At 36.0% G+C, this 17,209-nt stretch overlaps 1 protein-coding gene across 1 annotated transcript in view; it reads right to left on the bottom strand.

The window, feature by feature from the left end:
• Nucleotides 1-312: 312 nt before the first annotated feature.
• The window catches only part of ADGB (androglobin), a 96,479-nt gene continuing 79,582 nt past the window's right edge, over nt 313-17,209 (bottom strand). The window contains exons 31-38 of the mRNA XM_026044730.1: nt 14,169-14,290; nt 12,912-13,067; nt 10,863-10,971; nt 8,106-8,208; nt 6,633-6,816; nt 4,745-4,909; nt 1,935-2,007; nt 313-419 (exon numbers count right to left, since the gene is read on the bottom strand). Coding sequence (XP_025900515.1) covers nt 313-419; nt 1,935-2,007; nt 4,745-4,909; nt 6,633-6,816; nt 8,106-8,208; nt 10,863-10,971; nt 12,912-13,067; nt 14,169-14,290 — 1,019 coding nt within the window. The remainder of the gene's footprint in view (nt 420-1,934; nt 2,008-4,744; nt 4,910-6,632; nt 6,817-8,105; nt 8,209-10,862; nt 10,972-12,911; nt 13,068-14,168; nt 14,291-17,209) is intronic.

The raw sequence follows: 17,209 nt of genomic DNA, 5'->3' as shown, positions 1-17,209 counted from the left end.
GGATACTCAGCACACTCCAAGTCATGGAACAATGCTCCCTTTTTGGCAAGATTTTACTAACCTGCCGTATTAGCGAGATAAATATTGACATCCCTCAGCTCTATCTGTCTTTCTCCCTCTTTTCTTTACATCCAGCTGCTTCATATATGGAGTCAGGCTCTCTCTTGCCTGCTAATCCTGGAACCGCTGTCCTGTGCAAATCACTGCCCACATCCTGACTGCTGCAGAAGTCAAAGGTCCTGAGTCTTACCTGGGCCACACACACATCTCTCCTCTTACTTCAGCTAGTGAAATCTTCGAAGCACCTTTCTGTTATGCTAGTCTCACTACCATGCAGACTGTCTTCTCTTTTTCCTTGACTTTCTTCTTCTTTCCTTTGTCTTCCTCTGAGATGCATCCTACAAAAACACCTTGTTTTTCTGAAAATAACAAGAACATTCAAGTAATTGAAACACTACATGCTTCAAGTCTATTAGGACTGATTCATGAAGTGAATGAGTGGACATTAGGGCTCTAAGAGATTTCTTCCATTCTGCAAACTGCTGTGTGATTATGCAAAGCTGTTCCTTTATGTCTTCTGCCAGGCAAAATATGTAGACACTTTTCTTGCCTTTTGGAGGGGAAATGCTGTGCATGTGCATAAATGCTCTATCTCCTGCTTGAATTAAAATGAGACCTCACAGAGCTAGTAAATTGCACAGTGCTGGGCTGAGCAGACTGGCAGCTCAGAACAGCCTCATCTCAAAGCACATTGCTTGTCTCAGCAGCAAGGCATCCTGGAATAGGCTTGCTCTGGTTTCTGGTCTGTAACTCATTGTGTAAATGCCAGCCAAATTAAAGCAAAGCAGATGGGACAAGTCATTTGAAGATTAATGAAGCTAGCTGCACTAAAAATTAACTTTAGAGATGTCTTTTAATGGAAAGGATCCTTTCTGGCTCATAATAACTGGTCAAAAGGAAAAGGACAAGCAGTAAGAACAGACAAAACTTAGCAGAACACACCTACAAATAGTTATGGAAAGTGATAAACTTTTTAGAGTTAATCCTCATTAAACTCCATTAGCAGTCTCAAAGCCTTCATTTCTTTCCAAAGTTCCTATATTGCTTTCTGAATTTTACCATTTCTCTTAAAATGTAGAACAAGCAAACATTAAAGAAGTGATTATTCACAGTGCAGTCTGCCGTGACATTTACAGTTGCCACAAAACTTTTCATAGCTTTGGCTGAACAGTGATATTTTACTTTGTATTACTGGCTGTGCCTCCTTTGAAAGTGAAATGGCTATCAGGAATCAGTACTGCACGCAAATTATTTTTGTTTTATCTATACAAAGATGCAGGCAAAGCCACCCCTATGAGTGCCTCTCTCCCTGCCAATTCACTGATTCCTGAAACTGGTTTTCCTAGTGCAAACTCTCAGCACTGACCAAACACTTACAGACTATCCTACAGGGTTTTAAACATGGAGATAGGAACTAGCTACATATTTGATCTATGAGCGGGGAGTAATACAGGTGTAGCAGAATGATATAAACACAAAGTCTTGGCATTACATTGGCAACATGAGCTCCGTGAATGAGAAGAGCACAGTCTTCTGACAGAGGCCAGGATTTCTGAACTATTGGATTGCTTGATCTATTCACCCGTGTACAGAAATGGCAAATGCCATACTATTTTTCCAAGAGTAAGACCTGCCATTTCAGGGAAGAAGTACATAAATCTCCAAGATTTTTAAAAATAAAAGATAATTAAACTGCAATATTTGGAGAGAGCACATTGTTATCTAGGCTGGTCTTTATATAGGGACTCTTCTGTAAGTAAAATTTGTAGGCTATATAAAACTTTCTTAGGGATGATTTTAAGTAATGACTGTAAGTAATGTCACAAAGAGACATACAACAACAACATAAAAAAAAAACCCTCTTTTTCTCGAACCTGAAGTCATTAGATACCAGGTAAATATGCCTGTCTGCAGCCATTTCTCTGGTGTTGCTCTGAAGAGAGTCATCTTAAAAGGCAAACATGTATTCAGTCAGAGAAGCTTTCATGATCTTTTCAGTTCTGCAAAGTGCTTGAGACCATGTTTCAGTCCCTTGCCTAAATGCTTTATGAAAGAACATAACTGAAAACTTTTTCTTATGGCCTTACTCAGTCTGGTCCTAAACAGCCACCCTATCTGGTCCTAATAGCCACAAGTGTAGCTTATATAACCAGGAATGGTGCCTATCCAAATGTCATTTCATTATAAGAAACCTTGGGAAAGTAAGAGTTTGATATAATGTGGCATATTTCTGAAACATACAATCTGTAAAAATAGAATGTAGTTTCTTGTACTGGCTACAGACAATAAATTCTTTTAATACAAGTTCCATAAAATCAGAGTGCTTAAAAGTTGTGATATCGATCCATTAGATGTAAAACTGATGCAAGGAAATTTCACCAATCCTGTGTTTCTGGGTCCAATGAATACAGATCATTTCACACACTCAAGGCTAGATATTTTGTCTCCCAGGCTCCATAATAATGTAAGTGAATATTTTGCTTTCCTGGAAGATGCACAGGGATTCTGTAAAACTCCTACTGGGCTGAAAACATTACATACTCCAAAGTATACCCAGTTAAACGGTGTGACATGAATTCACTCCATCATCATATCTGCATGGTTGAAATAAGTCTGCCAATAGAGACATTCATGAACTACACATCAGGTTATATCAAACTATTCTATAAAACAAGGAAAACATGAAATTTAGAATTGTGTATAACATTACGAGGTTTGTAAGGTAGACTTGAGTACACTGTGTCAAAGTTTAACTTAGTTTATAAATGATTCCATGCAGGAATGGTTCGTGATAATGCAAATTATTAACTGAATTTTTGACATTTATATGTCTATTACGAAGGCTTTCAGAGTTGGCTTGATTTCTACAACAGACTGTTATTATAGCACTTGCAGTGACATCAAGAACAGGACTTCAGCTTGATCTTCTTCTACAGATCTCATTACAGATTCATATAAGAAAACAACTAACACGTGCTATTGCCATGGAAACAAGACGGAATATCATGAGGCAGTATAGCCCATATTCCAAAATAGAGGACAACGTTGGACAATTATAGCACAAGACTGAGAGGCTTTTACTTCTAACCTGTGTGGATCAAAGCAAAACGTAGCTCCCTCTCTTTGACACAAAATTCTTCAGTACAGTTTGCACTGCTGGTGTCAGGCTCCGGTTTCATTTTGTGAACATGAAAACTCCAACTAGTTAGTTTAGATTATGTTTTATGGAAGGAGAGAGGTTGAACAGGGACAGAAACATCACAGCAGGTGCAGAGGTGTGCTGGTGTACAAGGAATAGGCATCACAAAATTGACTGAGCAGTAAGTCAAGTTCAAGTCAAGCAATACTGATAAAACAGGTAAGCAAAATCACTGGAAGCCAAAACAGCTGGTATTTCATTTATAGAAGAAGAAGGAGTAATTCCAAATGCAATGGCTATCCAGTATCAGTGGCCAGAACAGAAAGGATAGCATTTCTTGTGACTTGCACTGACTAGCACTGAGCACTACTGAAGTAGCATTTCAGTGCCAGTGGCACTTGCACTGAACTCGCCCAATTTCTCATCCTCCCTAGGCATTCAAATACTTTTGGACATCCTGGACATACTATAGATATATGTGTAGAACTTGTAAGTAGACTAACTTCTCAAGCTTCTGCTTTTGACTAGAAATTGAAAATTGAACTTGAAAAATCCTTTGAGCCATTTAGAACAACTCTGATCTAAAAAGAGTTTTGACTGTTGTCTCTGGCTACAGAGTGGCAGCTAGTCAGTCTGTTTGATGCTTTGTGTTTGGTAATACCAAACATTACTGGAGATTCTATACTGATAGAAGCAAGAGCTTAAAGGGAAAAAAATATCCTTCCTGTAGAAAGGATCTATGTGCTGGTTCTACCTTCAAGAAACAATCTCATGTCCCAACTGAGGGTCAACAAAGTGCTCTACTGGAATCCCTTCTAGCAAAATAGCTGTGGACAAAACATGACTCAGAGGAGAAAAGCAGAAATATGATTTTAAGGAACATTAAGCTTTGGAAGGTTGTACTAAGGTAGCAGTTTGCCATGACAGAGGTTACTGTGAGCTTCAAAAACTTTTAAGAGAATGATGCAAGATGTGAAAAGGAAAAGTATTACAGTGTGCAAATATCATGTGATTGTTCTTAGTACATGAGGCTTTGGGAAGCCTTCCAATGACTGAATATGAATGTTTGTGTGGTATTTAATTATTATAAACTCACAAATTGTCATCCACTTCAGGAGCTCATGATTCTGCCAAGTTAAACATCTTCATTGCTAGGTTAAGCTCACAGTTTAAACTTTGGTTCATTCTTGACTGATTCTCTTTTGATTTCAAAAACAGAATGAAAGACAGTGAGAATTTGGGAGAAGAACTGGAATGCGATATGAATTCTTGATTCAAAATTTTATTTCCAGTAAAACATACAAACTTTAATAATAGAGAGCACTTCTTATGAGAGCAAAATACCAAACATTGTTAGAAAGAATACTGGTTTGATTTTTGCAATAAAACTAAGGAAAGAGATAAAATTTATTATCACACCAAAAAATTAGAATATAAGGATTTTTTTTCATCGTTGAATATAAATTTTCTTTCCTAACAGTCAAGTACAAGTCAGTGTAGTCAACAACTCAAGTAAAATCACTTTTTTTTCCCTAAGCCTTTTCCTTTTTTTTTCTTTTGGGCATCCTGGCTTTTCTTCTCTTGCTCTGCTTGCAGGGCTGCTTCACCGGCTGCCAGTGCTTCTTGTTTGCTGAGCTCAGCCTCGAGTAGCTGACTTCTGTAGGCGTCCCGAACAGTGAGAATTCGGCCTCGCGTTTCATCTAAGGATGCCTAGCCAAAAAAGAAATCAAAAAGCAAAAGCAGCAACATCCCCACCAACGCATGGATGTTGATTTCCTCACAGGGAACTGCATCCTTTTTAAGTTTTTATGTTTTCTGCATCCTTTCACTATGTTTCACATTGTGTCACTGCTACATGATGTTGTGGGACTTGGTAGGGCCTCTCTGCTTTTCTTTTCACCTGCTCATGCATTTTTTTTTGATTGTCACAGTATCACAGCTATGTATTACAGTCTACCTTTTCACCATGAGGAAGAAGAGAAAGTTCATGAATTTTTTTTTCAAATTACTGGCATAATAAGCTAATTGTGTAGGAGGCAGAGTAGGGCAGCAGATTTGTTACCCATCTGGATCTAGTCCTGATTCAGTTACTAACTTACATTGGCTCCTAAGCCACTTCAGTACAGCTGAAAATTAGGTCTTAAAGGAGTTAAGATGACAAAGTCCCATTTTGAGAAAGGCATAAAGGAGCCTAAATCACACTGACCTTCAATGAACCTTAGGCCAAATGGGACTTGGGCTCTTTTAAAAGCTTTACCCTTACTTTCCACCCTGGACAATGGGGAAAACCTGAATATCTTTGTGCAGTTCTCTGTGATCTACAGATGAAGATACTGTAAAGGTGCTGATCAACACAGGATAGGTATCCACAAGTATCTTTGATTCTAAATTCTTACTGTAAAACATTTTCAATAGTCATGCATTCTAGAAAGAGCTGAGGCCCTCCTCTGAAAAGAAATTGATCTTCTAGTATATATTGTGTTAGGCATCGGAAACTATAGTAATACCTGAAAACCCTGACATGTATTACTATTAGGGAATCAGCAAATCACTAGTAGAAGACCCTGGCTCCTTGCAGGGTTCTAGTTAAGTACTATACATGAATCTGCCTGGGAACTTGCTAAGTTGTTTTCAAGTGATTGCTATACATTACTTGGTCTAATTTAAACTTATTTTTATTGTCTCTTATCCAATTTTAGAAGCTCTGGAGAGGGGCCAGTCAAATTTTAAAGGTTATCATTTCACCATTGTGTAACAAAAATGTTTGTTTCTGCTGGCTATCAAGGCATAAGCCAATTTTGTTAGGATATGTTCACCAATATTATTGCTTAAATTAATGTAAAGGATGCATCATGCACAAATCTTATAAAATTTACTATTTGTGGCCATGTTTCTTTAAGGATTAATAGTTCTACCTATTTATTTATTAGCTTTATGAATGTTCCAGGAAGACTGATACTGTGCTGTGTCTCTGAGCTGCTAGACATTTTAGGAAGGGCTCTACATAAAGAGAGCCTACATACCCTTCTACATAAATGCTCATGTTCCCTATTACTTTCCAGAACAGCATATACAGTTCTACAACAGAAAAATAGCCAAACTTTATCTGATATGTGTCTGGTCATATATACCAAATGCTCAAATTATTTTCATTGCTGCTATGGTGATATTCTTAAAATAGCACTGTTGCAAAGAGCTATACCAGGAAATGTACTGAGAATATCATATTAAGAATGTTGTATAGCACTGTATTTTTTCTAGCAGCTTCAGTTTTAACTTTTGCCCAAGTGAAATTTCAATCTGTTACATTTAGTTAATTTGGTTAATTACCAATACGGTAATTGGTAGTGAATACAAAAGTCTTGAGAATGGTTATCTATTTTAAAACAAGACAGTTGTGTTAACGCTGGATATCATTAACAGCTACACCTACCTGCAGATTCTCATACATTTCAAGTATATTCTGCTTCAGTAAAGTTCTAGAATTTAGTTCTTTTTTCCTTTCTTCCAAAGCCAGCTCTCGAAGTTCTCTAAAATGGTTGATTTTTTCTGCTTTATGGATCTCTTGCTGCTGAATGACAGACTCAGTTCTTAGAATAGCCTCAGACAATGTTTTTCTGTAGGAAACACAAAGATATTTGTCTCAGTTCAAATTACGTTTTGGGAGGTATTCCTATATACATACGTTTGCCTTACATACTGCAATGCAACGACGTAAATACAGCTAAGCAGTTACTTTTCCTCTGCTTATACAACACAGTGAGAAAATATACATTTCAGTGTCTATTTTAAAATACTTCTAAAATGATGCTGATCTTTGAGTATGTAAGATCAAATGAAGTTCATTTTTAATTTGCAAGAAGCATCTTATTTTCAGAATTCTTTGATATTAGGGTAATTCCACATTGAAATAAAACCTTTTTTTTTTTTGACATTGGCATATTGGCAGCAAACTGGATAACATATTTTTATAATTTGTCTTAAATGACTTCTATAAAATTTAAGGAATTGAAGACAAATGAAATGCTTACAAGACTCAAGCCTGTGAAATATATTTCATGCTGTTTTCTACTGTTTAATGTAATTCACTTCAATACAAAGTCATTTTTTTAAAAATTGAATTCAAAGAATTACTGAGCTGGTTTTAAGGCCTTTGGAGAGTCAATGATTTGCACAAATGTCCCCTGAATACAAATGGGCATAAACATGAACTGTAGTACAGAAAACACGGAGATGTGTGTTATGTACATAACTTTACAATAACATATAGGATAAATATAATTATTTTGAATAAAATATAATTATTATAAATATTTCAATTATTAAATATGATTATCAGTTGTATTTTGTTAAATACATTATTTGTTTCTAGCATTACCTGCTGATGAATGTCATATGCACTTATTTCAAGATGAGCATTTAAACACACTGGCCAGCACATGCATTTTCTTCAAATTTTTATGTCTTACTCTCATGACACACAGAATTAATTCAGCTCCTTTGACATGTGTCCTGTCTTCAAGGACACAAATTCTAGTGGGATGTATGAAGGTACACATATGAAAAATTAAAATATAATAACCACATCCAGGTGGCATCTACGCCTCTACTATGTGGCATTCTTTACTATGTGGTTTTGTCTGCACATCATAAAGGATGGATTAAATGCAGACCAGGATTTCCATGCCAAGTTTAATAACTATGTGATGGAAATGTAGCTCCATCAAAGAAATGTAAAAGAAGAGATTAAATTCACATGTATAATAGCATATATTCCTCCAGGTAAGAATGAGTTACAATTGCATAAACAATATATTGCCTTTACAAATTCTTATATATCAGAATATTTCAGTAGTCTTTCATTTCTGTGCTTCACTAGCATTTAATCGTACTTGCTGCAATTTACCTCATGTAGACACTATAATCTATAGGCTCCCATTCTTTTTGTTGCATTTGTAAGGTTGAGTCTATAATTGGTTGTGATGTTTTTTTTCCAGTGGTAAGAGAATCTGCAACAAATAGATTAAACTCATTATTCAGCTGCACTGAGAATTTCTCCTTTTGTGTTTTTATATAGTTTTTTTCCTATTTTGTCTCAGCAAAGAATATTCTTATATATAGGTAGGTTATATGTATATGTAGGTTAGAAAAAACATCTTATTTTTTATTTTCAATACTCATGACAGAATTAAAGTAGCTGCAACAAGTATGTCAGAGGGAAATGTATATATGTGCCTTAGCTAAATCCACGTTACTCTTGAAGCAGTGAAAATATAACTAAGTATACCCAATTTAAAATGGTTAAAGAACATGGGAACTACTTTTGACCAGTAAAGAATCGTGTTCATTTAGGGAAAAAAAACAATTAAAATCTGAATGAAAATTCTTTGGGTACAGTTTAAAAATTATATTAACCTTTGGGCAGAGATCTAGTTTGGGAAGTACCAGATTAAATTTAAAAAAGTGCAATGTGTAGGAGTAGATAAAATGAGTTGTTAAAAAAGCCTAAATGTCTATGATTGAAACAGGTTCCAAACTTGTATAAACTCAGATTCCAGGTTTACAATTAATTCCTTCTTTGTAAAAGATGAGTGCAAAATTTTGATTGTAATTTCCCTCAAAACATGGTACTGAATTCCTGACATAGATGTTGTAGCTATGGTCCATCTCTAAATTTTAATATTTAGTCTTTAATAAAAAGCTAGTCATTACATTGAATGCTTTTTCCTATTTCTATTACCCATATGTGTTAATCGTTAAATGAAAAAGAACTGTCAGATCAGCTACTACAGTATAACAATGCTAAATGGAAATGTTATGATCTAAAATTGACAACCTGGAGAATTTATTTTTAACAATACGGATAATAATAATGTTATGTATCCAATAGTTAAGCCTTTAATGTAGCATTCTCACAGTATAATAGCTTATCTGACATTGTTTGCCACTGTATTGAGTTGTACTATGATATTTCAAGGCTTCCTTATTTCAGTTTGACTGGATATGTTGAAAAGAGTCTGTGAAATCTTATGAGATTTAATGATGATAATAGCAGTTAATTTCCTTGAAAAAACTTCTATTACCTTATTTACTGCAGTAATCAATGAAAACTCTAAAAATATTATTGTAATTTTATCTCTAGCAAGAGGAAAGTGATATGTAAGCATTAAAAAAAAATGTATTCCTCTAATTAATGAATGTTTGTGACAAGGTTTACAACTAATCTTTCTGGTTGCCTGTTTTTTTTTTTTTTTTTTTTTTTTTTGGAACACTTGGAAATGCATCACATACATGAAAAACTATAGTTAAGTGCAGTTAGTTTCTATGAGCTTTCGTGTTCACTTGTGCTCTAAAATTTTATCTATAAAAGACAATGACAAATACTATCAATAAGTGACAAGAAAGAAAAAATAAATTGAATTTTGTCTTAAGTCACAAAACTATAAACACTTTCAAGACATCTTTTTATTTTAGATTCAAATGGAATTGCAGATTTGAAGATCCATTCACAGACAGTACTCTGCCGGCAGCATTGCTGGTGAGGATTATGAAGGGTCATGGGAGATCAAGCTAACAAACCACTGACATTAATTAAATGCTAAATGGGACTACTAAGTGTGGACTACTTATGGGAATACTAACTTTATTTCACTTTGATAAATATAAACAAGCCTTTGCACATACTGATTTTCAGATGCTAAACAAATTTTTAGTATTTCTACACTAGTGACCTCTCTTAACACACTTGGAATTGAGGGAGTGTTTTTCAATGAATTTCCAAAAATGTTCCAAGTTAATTTCAAGTTACAATTCTAGTACTAGAGGACTGCCTACAGTTTGCTTCAGGATAACCTGGCACAATCCAAGCACCAAAAGAAACAGAACAATTAAAGACAGGACCACAGAACTGCTGAGGTTGGAAGGCATCTCTGGAGATCAGCTATTTCAAATCCCATTCTCTTTATGCCCTCTCATCAGATATTAGACACACTGATATGAACCCCCTCAGTCTTCACTTCTTCAGGCTGAACAGACCCAGGTATAACAGTCCTTCCCTATATTAAAGATGCTCCTTAACAATCTTAGTAGTCCTTTGGTAGAAGCCCTGTAGTAACTCCATGTCCTCTTGTATCAAGGAGGTGAATACTGGACCCAACACTTTACATGAGCTTGGCAGGGTTGACTAGAGGGGAACATAACCTGCCTTTACCTGCTAGTAATGCTCCTCCTTACACTCAGGATAATGTTGGTCTTTGCCACAAGGGCATTATATTGCTGGATAATGATCAGCTTGCTGTCCACCAGGACTCACAGCTCCCTATCTCAGGAACAGAGATCATAGAGACAAATCATGCACCTTTACCAGGGCTATTCTTTCAATTTACTACCAGTATTTCATGCAAAAGGCTTTTCTAATATTCTGAACAGGCTATGAAGAATGATTAAAATCCTACTGTCTATCTGTTCAACCTCTGCTAAAACACATGCTATGAAATGTATAAGCTATATTTGAGAATCAGTGGTAGGAACTTTGGAACTGTGATAGCTTACCCATTTTAATTTGTGAACATTTTATCTTTCAAGTGATTAATCTCTTTTTAAATATTTAAATTATGATGCTTACAAACAACAGGAAATGCTTAACAGAAAGCTATACCCTTACCTCTTTCTCCTGGACTAGGTGATAAACTTTTGATCTCAGTCTCAGCTATGGGTTCCTCTGAACTTTTCACAGCATACTTATTAATAAACTGTATGCGTTCCTGAAAAGCCTAGAGAACAAAGTTTTGGTCCAGATCAGAAGAATTTTACTGAATACTTTAAATCTCAAAGATTTTTCAAAAGTAGGAAACTAAGTGGTCAATAAGATAATAGGCCTTTGAATCCAGTGCATGTTTCATTCAAGTTGAGATATGATACTGCTTTTTTATTGCAGGTAAGTGTACTTCATTGGTAAGATCTACAAAAACATGAACTATGACAAAAGGGTGTATTGTCAGTGAGTAACTGTGAAGTATGGGCAGGGAGAGGGAAGGAAAGATAAACACGACAGGACTTGTTTCATGTTACAGTCATACTCAAGGTATCTCCGGATTAGGATTTTTTTTTTTTAAATAATAACTTGTCAATATTAAATATCCAATTTATTATTTTGGAACTTTTTTAAAATTTATTTTTAATGTGTTGTATTGATGAGAAACAATCACTAGTAATTTACGCCAAGGGCATCACGAGCATATTTGTAAGAATAGTTAAGCTAACCTTTCTGAGGTTAACATCTCAATAAGATGGAAAGTATGCAAAGTACCATTTTAGGCTTCAATTCTCTTTAATGTCAAAAGCAGGTACCTCCATATCACCAAAGACTGTCTGTCTTCTTTAAAAGTTGATCTGAGCTCCAGGCTTTCTCCTAAGGGCTCAGACTGCCAGAATGAACAGAGGCATCAAGTGTCATCTAAAAGTAAGGCATCTAATTCCCACTGTTATAGGGCACATGACCCAGGAAATGGACAGATATTTGAGGCAGGGAGATCAAGAAGAAAGGAGAAGGGAAATTACTTAGTACATTTAACAGACCCTCAAGTGAGACATTTGTTAGCATATTACATGTGGATGCTGCAATTTTCTTAATGATAACTGTTCAAAAGGAAGCCATAGGCATAAGAGGCATTCAGAATGGAAGACTTCAACTGCAATTCAGTTGAATTTAGTAAAAAAAGGCAAATAGGGTGACAGAACCAGCATTTTGAAGATACTCTTTACACATCAAAGGAAAGTCATTTCCAGATAATCTTAAGGACATCACATTTACATTTTTAGTTGCAGCACAGTCAATCAAAGCTGCAGGGAAAGGCATTGCTCCTTAGATCAAAGTTGAATACAGTGCTCTCAGAAAATTTTGGGAGGTTCACATACACAGAGCAGAAAAAAGAAAATCTGGAATTGGGAAGATTCATGACTGGGTTCATTTCTGAAAGTTCATAAACAAAAGACAAAAGGTTCCTAAGCTGGGCTAATGAGCATTGGTGAAGGTGGTGTAAGGGGATGAATTTTAGATATACTCTAAGACTGATTTTTTTTATATAATATTTTTCCTGCTTTGAATCAGCAGTTTAACCTTTTGCTTCACTAGGAATAGTTTAAATTATTTTTTCCATCCTAAGCAATCCTGGTGTCAAAAATAATACCAGATGCAGTGGACACATCTGAATTAGTATTGCTCCTCCAGAACAGTGAATTCATACAGAGAAGCAGGTACAGGACAATTTGAGTGATGATATGGCCTAGCATCAGTTCTTCCACAAAAATCTTTCTGGCATGTTTATAATGAGATACACTGGCATGTTTATAGCCAGTGTATTTCTGGCTGGAGACAGCTGAACAGACAACCTGTCAATAGTGGCAGCTTTGCACTTGTGCAGTTAGTAGTTAGTTAGCAGAGTTAGTAGGTTGTCTGAAGCAACACTTTTCTGTTTATTGAAGAGTCTAAAGTCTTGGTGATCCAAAAAAGTGCAGAGTAGGTGATCTGGATTCTTGCCCAGAATTCATGCACATCAGCTCGTTTGATTCTTTAAAGTGTGTAAAATTCCTTGTCTTCCATAAAGTGGTGGTGAACTGCCTGAAATCAGATTCACATTGTGGGAAATGCTCTACCTTCACAACAACTCCTGGATTTATAACAAAGTTGCCTCAAAGATTAAGCTCTGATTACCTTGACTGCTCTTCCTGGCTCTGCAGACTCCCATGCTTGTTTCATGGCTTTGATCTCATCTGCTCTCTCAGTGTCCTTCTTCACTTCCAGAACTTCTGCCTCTTTCTGTTCACTAACTAGGCGCAGAGTCCAGTATGGTCTGCTTGAAGCAGCTTGCTGAAAGTGAAGTATAGTAAACATGAATAATCCAAATGTATTTGTTGATCTAAATCTATTATCACTATTTAGGATAAAGTCATGTTTTTGCATCCTGATGTCATTAGAGACTGACATACATTACTAGATACATAATATCTGCCAAAGGGGAGGAAAATCACCACCTCTAGAAGCTAAGATATTTTGTTTAAATGCTTTCCCTCATATTTATCTTCAAACATTGTCTCATCTTGAACCTTTCATCTGTGTAGTGGCAGACAGTAGATCTCCCAAGAGCTGTGATACCAGCGTGATTGGCATGCCCCAGAACTGCAGATGAAGGCAGAAACCTGGCATAATCTGAACTTGTATCATATCTTCATGGCCAACAGGCTCGAGTGCAGCGGCAGTCCTGACTACTCTGAAAGAAGGGCTAAGGCCCTTTTCCAGAACTCTGTATGATCAGGTGTACATGTGATTCATAAGGAGGGCTTGCATATTTAGTCAACAATCACAATTCAAACAATTTAGTAGAGATTTCTTCATTAAAAAGCTTTGTGGAGATGCCCCCTCCTTGAACTACCTTCCATGAGGCAGCAAAACTCCACGCAAAAGCAATACCAGCAAAAGCAAATTAAAGGATGAATTTTCAGTATCTTTTTGCCTTCTTTCAGTCCATCTGCAGTCCATATACAGTAGTCCTCTGGTCAACCATAGAACACTCAGACTATCCTACCACAGAGAATAAGAACTTGTAAGAAGGTTGGTACCCACTTTTTTTTTTCTGTCACTGTATACCACAAGCTAGTGACAATGGTAACAGACACTGAAGAAACAAGTGACAGGAATTTCATCTCTCTGTATTCCTCTGAGCACCTTACATCAAATGATTCTAATGAGAGTACCCATAAGGCAAAGCCATGGATCTGCATAGATAGAAACTAGACCTCAAAAAGGAACAGACCATGGTTTGCTTCACATTTAAGCAAAGAAATAAGTATGTAACATCTCTAAATGCATGGTATATACTTCACATGTGCAGTTAATGTTTCTCAGGTGTAAGACTAGGAAGGTGGCAGAGAACAGCATAGAAAAATATACATTTCTTGGATTTGTTCTCACCTGAGATTCAGATTGAGATGCAGGTGATCCTTTGTCTTTATTCCATTTTTCTTTTTCTGTCTTCTCAGTTGCTCTATCTTTTTGTTTTTTGTTGGTTTTAGGAGTACTTGTGGATTTTTGTCCTTCAGAATAATCAAACACTAGAGAAATACTGTGCTCCTCATTCTTTTCCCCATGTGCTATTCATATGTAGTTATGATGCATGATGAATTAGAGATATCATCATCATTCATAAGTTTATTTTCCCATACAATATCCAGGGTAAAACAGCAACGCAAACCAGGCACATGGAAAGAAAAAGAAACATCAGTTAATAGTTGCTCGTACAACAGTTACTTCAAAATAGCATCACACTAAAATTGTTAGACTAGGAAAGGAGTTGGGGACCAAACTTTCAAAGCCAGGCTTTCAAGGTGGTCAGCTTCAGGCATCTTTATTTGTCCTAAATAGCACTGTACCAAGGATTAGCTGTGAGATTGCTATGATCTCTTCATATCAATCACTGCATTGTTTCCTTGTGTACAGGTCAGACCAAAAAGACTGCAATGCACAAAGTCATAGTGTGAATCTCGACTCTTTTATGTAGTCTGCATAAATCTCTATCACTGCTATGCACCAAGGCAAGTGAGAAGCTCAAAGCAGGTAACGTCAATGTTCTCTCTTGTCTCACACCTTAGTGAGTCTGAAAGAGTGCAGAGCAGAAGATGCATCATAAACGAAAGGAAGTGAAGGTGAAGAAACATATATGAGATTTGATACATATTTAAGAAATTCAAAGTGATCAGTCTCAGACCAATCAAAACAGATTTTGGATCAATTATTTAATTAGTACCTGTATATGTTATGTATATGAAACATGTTTAAGCTAAGGATGCTGAGAACTCACATTCCTAAAATTTGCATTTTGCCTTGACTTAACTGGTGGGAGCTGCTAAGATTATATGCATGATATGTTCTTGCTTAAAAAGAGGAATAAATAAAGAGGGTTGCAATAGCATATACCTTTAATTTCATAAGAAGCATGGCATTTGAAACTGCCTGGGCTAGATGCACAACTGTACAAGAAAGATTAAAGATCTCAATCTGAAATCACAGTTTCACACCAACTTTATATGGCCTGAAACATGAAAGTAAATGTCAAAAACCTATAAGTCAGCACAAGCAAAAAGGTGATTTTTCCTGGAAAAATAGGAAGTGAGTGACTGGCTTAGAATCTGACAATAATTAATATGCACCTTCACTTAATGATATGCTCTTTTATTCCCTCTTCACTTCTGTGCAAGATTTGATCCCAAGTTCACTGAAGATTTTCCACTGAGATTTGGATCAGATCTATAGTGTCATGCCTGGGGCTATATAAAAATATAAAACGGTAAATATAAAACCTGCACATTGAAGCAATTTAAACGTAGCACGGTCATATCATTACATGCATGTTGGTACATTATTTAAATAGCATGAGGGGATAAAATAATAATTTATACAATTGATATAAAAATATATGTGTAATAAATAATATACACATATATCACATTTGTGCCTTATATGTTCATTATGAATAAAAACATATTTAAATAATGTACCAACATGCATGTAATGCTACCAACATACTGCGTTTAAACTGATTCAATGGTAAAAATCATATGTCAAAGAATGAAAGTAAAAATGTATATGGTCTCTGAAAATATTAAGTTAATGAAATAACTGCAGAGGAAACGCAAATTTAAAATAAATACTGGCAGCATTACTTGAAATTATAATATCATTACATAAATGGCTTTTCATTTAGTTTGACATTATCATAGCATATTAGCACAATAAATCAGGCTTGTGTTTATGCATTATTCAGTGAATTATTAATTTTTAAAGATAAGTTATTGTTTATATGAACACTCAAGAGAATTTTCATTAGTGAAATGATATTAGATAAAAACTTCCCATGTCATAGCATACCACAGACTTTTGCTGGCTTTTATAAGGATTTTATAACTCTGATTCTTAACATTTTAATGCTGTAGGCATCTCTGCTTCGGGACATTGCTAAATAGCAAGTGAGCTTATGAAACACCCCTGCATGACCGTTCTGCTTTAATTCCTGGTATGGAGGCATGGAACAGGATTCAGCTCAGCTCTCTCAGCCAAGAGTAAGCTGCACAGCCCAGGTTGCCCCAGATGTCCTCCCTGCCTTGGTAGCCAGGAAAGTCCCACCTCTTTGGGGATCATCCTCCAGAGATGTCTGCAGTGACACTGGATGCAGCCCAATGCAATGTCAGGGAGATGTGAATAGTTCCTTGGGGCTATTCCCAAGGCCAAATGTTTTGTACTGAGATAAGGTAAGAGGAAACAGGGAGAGATAACAAGGAAAATAAAAGACCATGGCTGGAAAAAAGATGCTGTGATTAGTTAGCCTTAATATAAAACTTCCTCCAGGTGGCACTGTTGCCTTATGTGAAAAAGCAGTCTCTGAAATTTTTATCTGAAAGATTTTTTTGCTGGAATTTTCCACCTGGCTCACTGCATCTTAAAAATCACATGGTGAGAGGATGTCCTTTGGGCTTTGTGCCAACACTGCTATTATATGAATTATGTGTTTGAAAACTGGTGCTGACAAAACAGCCTAAAATGGTAAAGCTTAGTTTTCAAATTGCTTTCCTACTGGTTCACAATTAGAAAACAATTCAGTGATTAAATGCTGTTTTGTTACAAATATCCAGTCTGCAAGTCTTCCTGCTATCTAAAGTAAGAATTCCAGATAAATATTACTGTTTGCAGCATTATATAAAATAAATGCTAAGCAATAAATACAATAAATATTAGCATTTCATGCTGTTTTAAAACTCTGTTGGTGACCTTTAACCTGGGCAAACTAGTTAATGACCCAGACCCAGTTAATGTGAAATGCAAAATGGATGTGGTTTACTTTGAAAGGCAGGAATTATGAGAGGATAGAAGTCTCAGCTTTTAAAAGGGATCCTAAGAGAAAAGGGCATCTCATCACTGACAGCTAGCTTGAGCGTGGCTGATGATAAATAAGCCAGTTT

The sequence above is a fragment of the Nothoprocta perdicaria genome, unplaced genomic scaffold, assembly GCF_003342845.1.
Source record: "Nothoprocta perdicaria isolate Ctin4 unplaced genomic scaffold, notPer1 scaffold_38, whole genome shotgun sequence".
NCBI lineage: Eukaryota > Metazoa > Chordata > Aves > Tinamiformes > Tinamidae > Nothoprocta > Nothoprocta perdicaria.
Note: the sequence above shows the minus strand (reverse complement) of the source record. Positions and strands in the feature narration are given on the sequence as shown.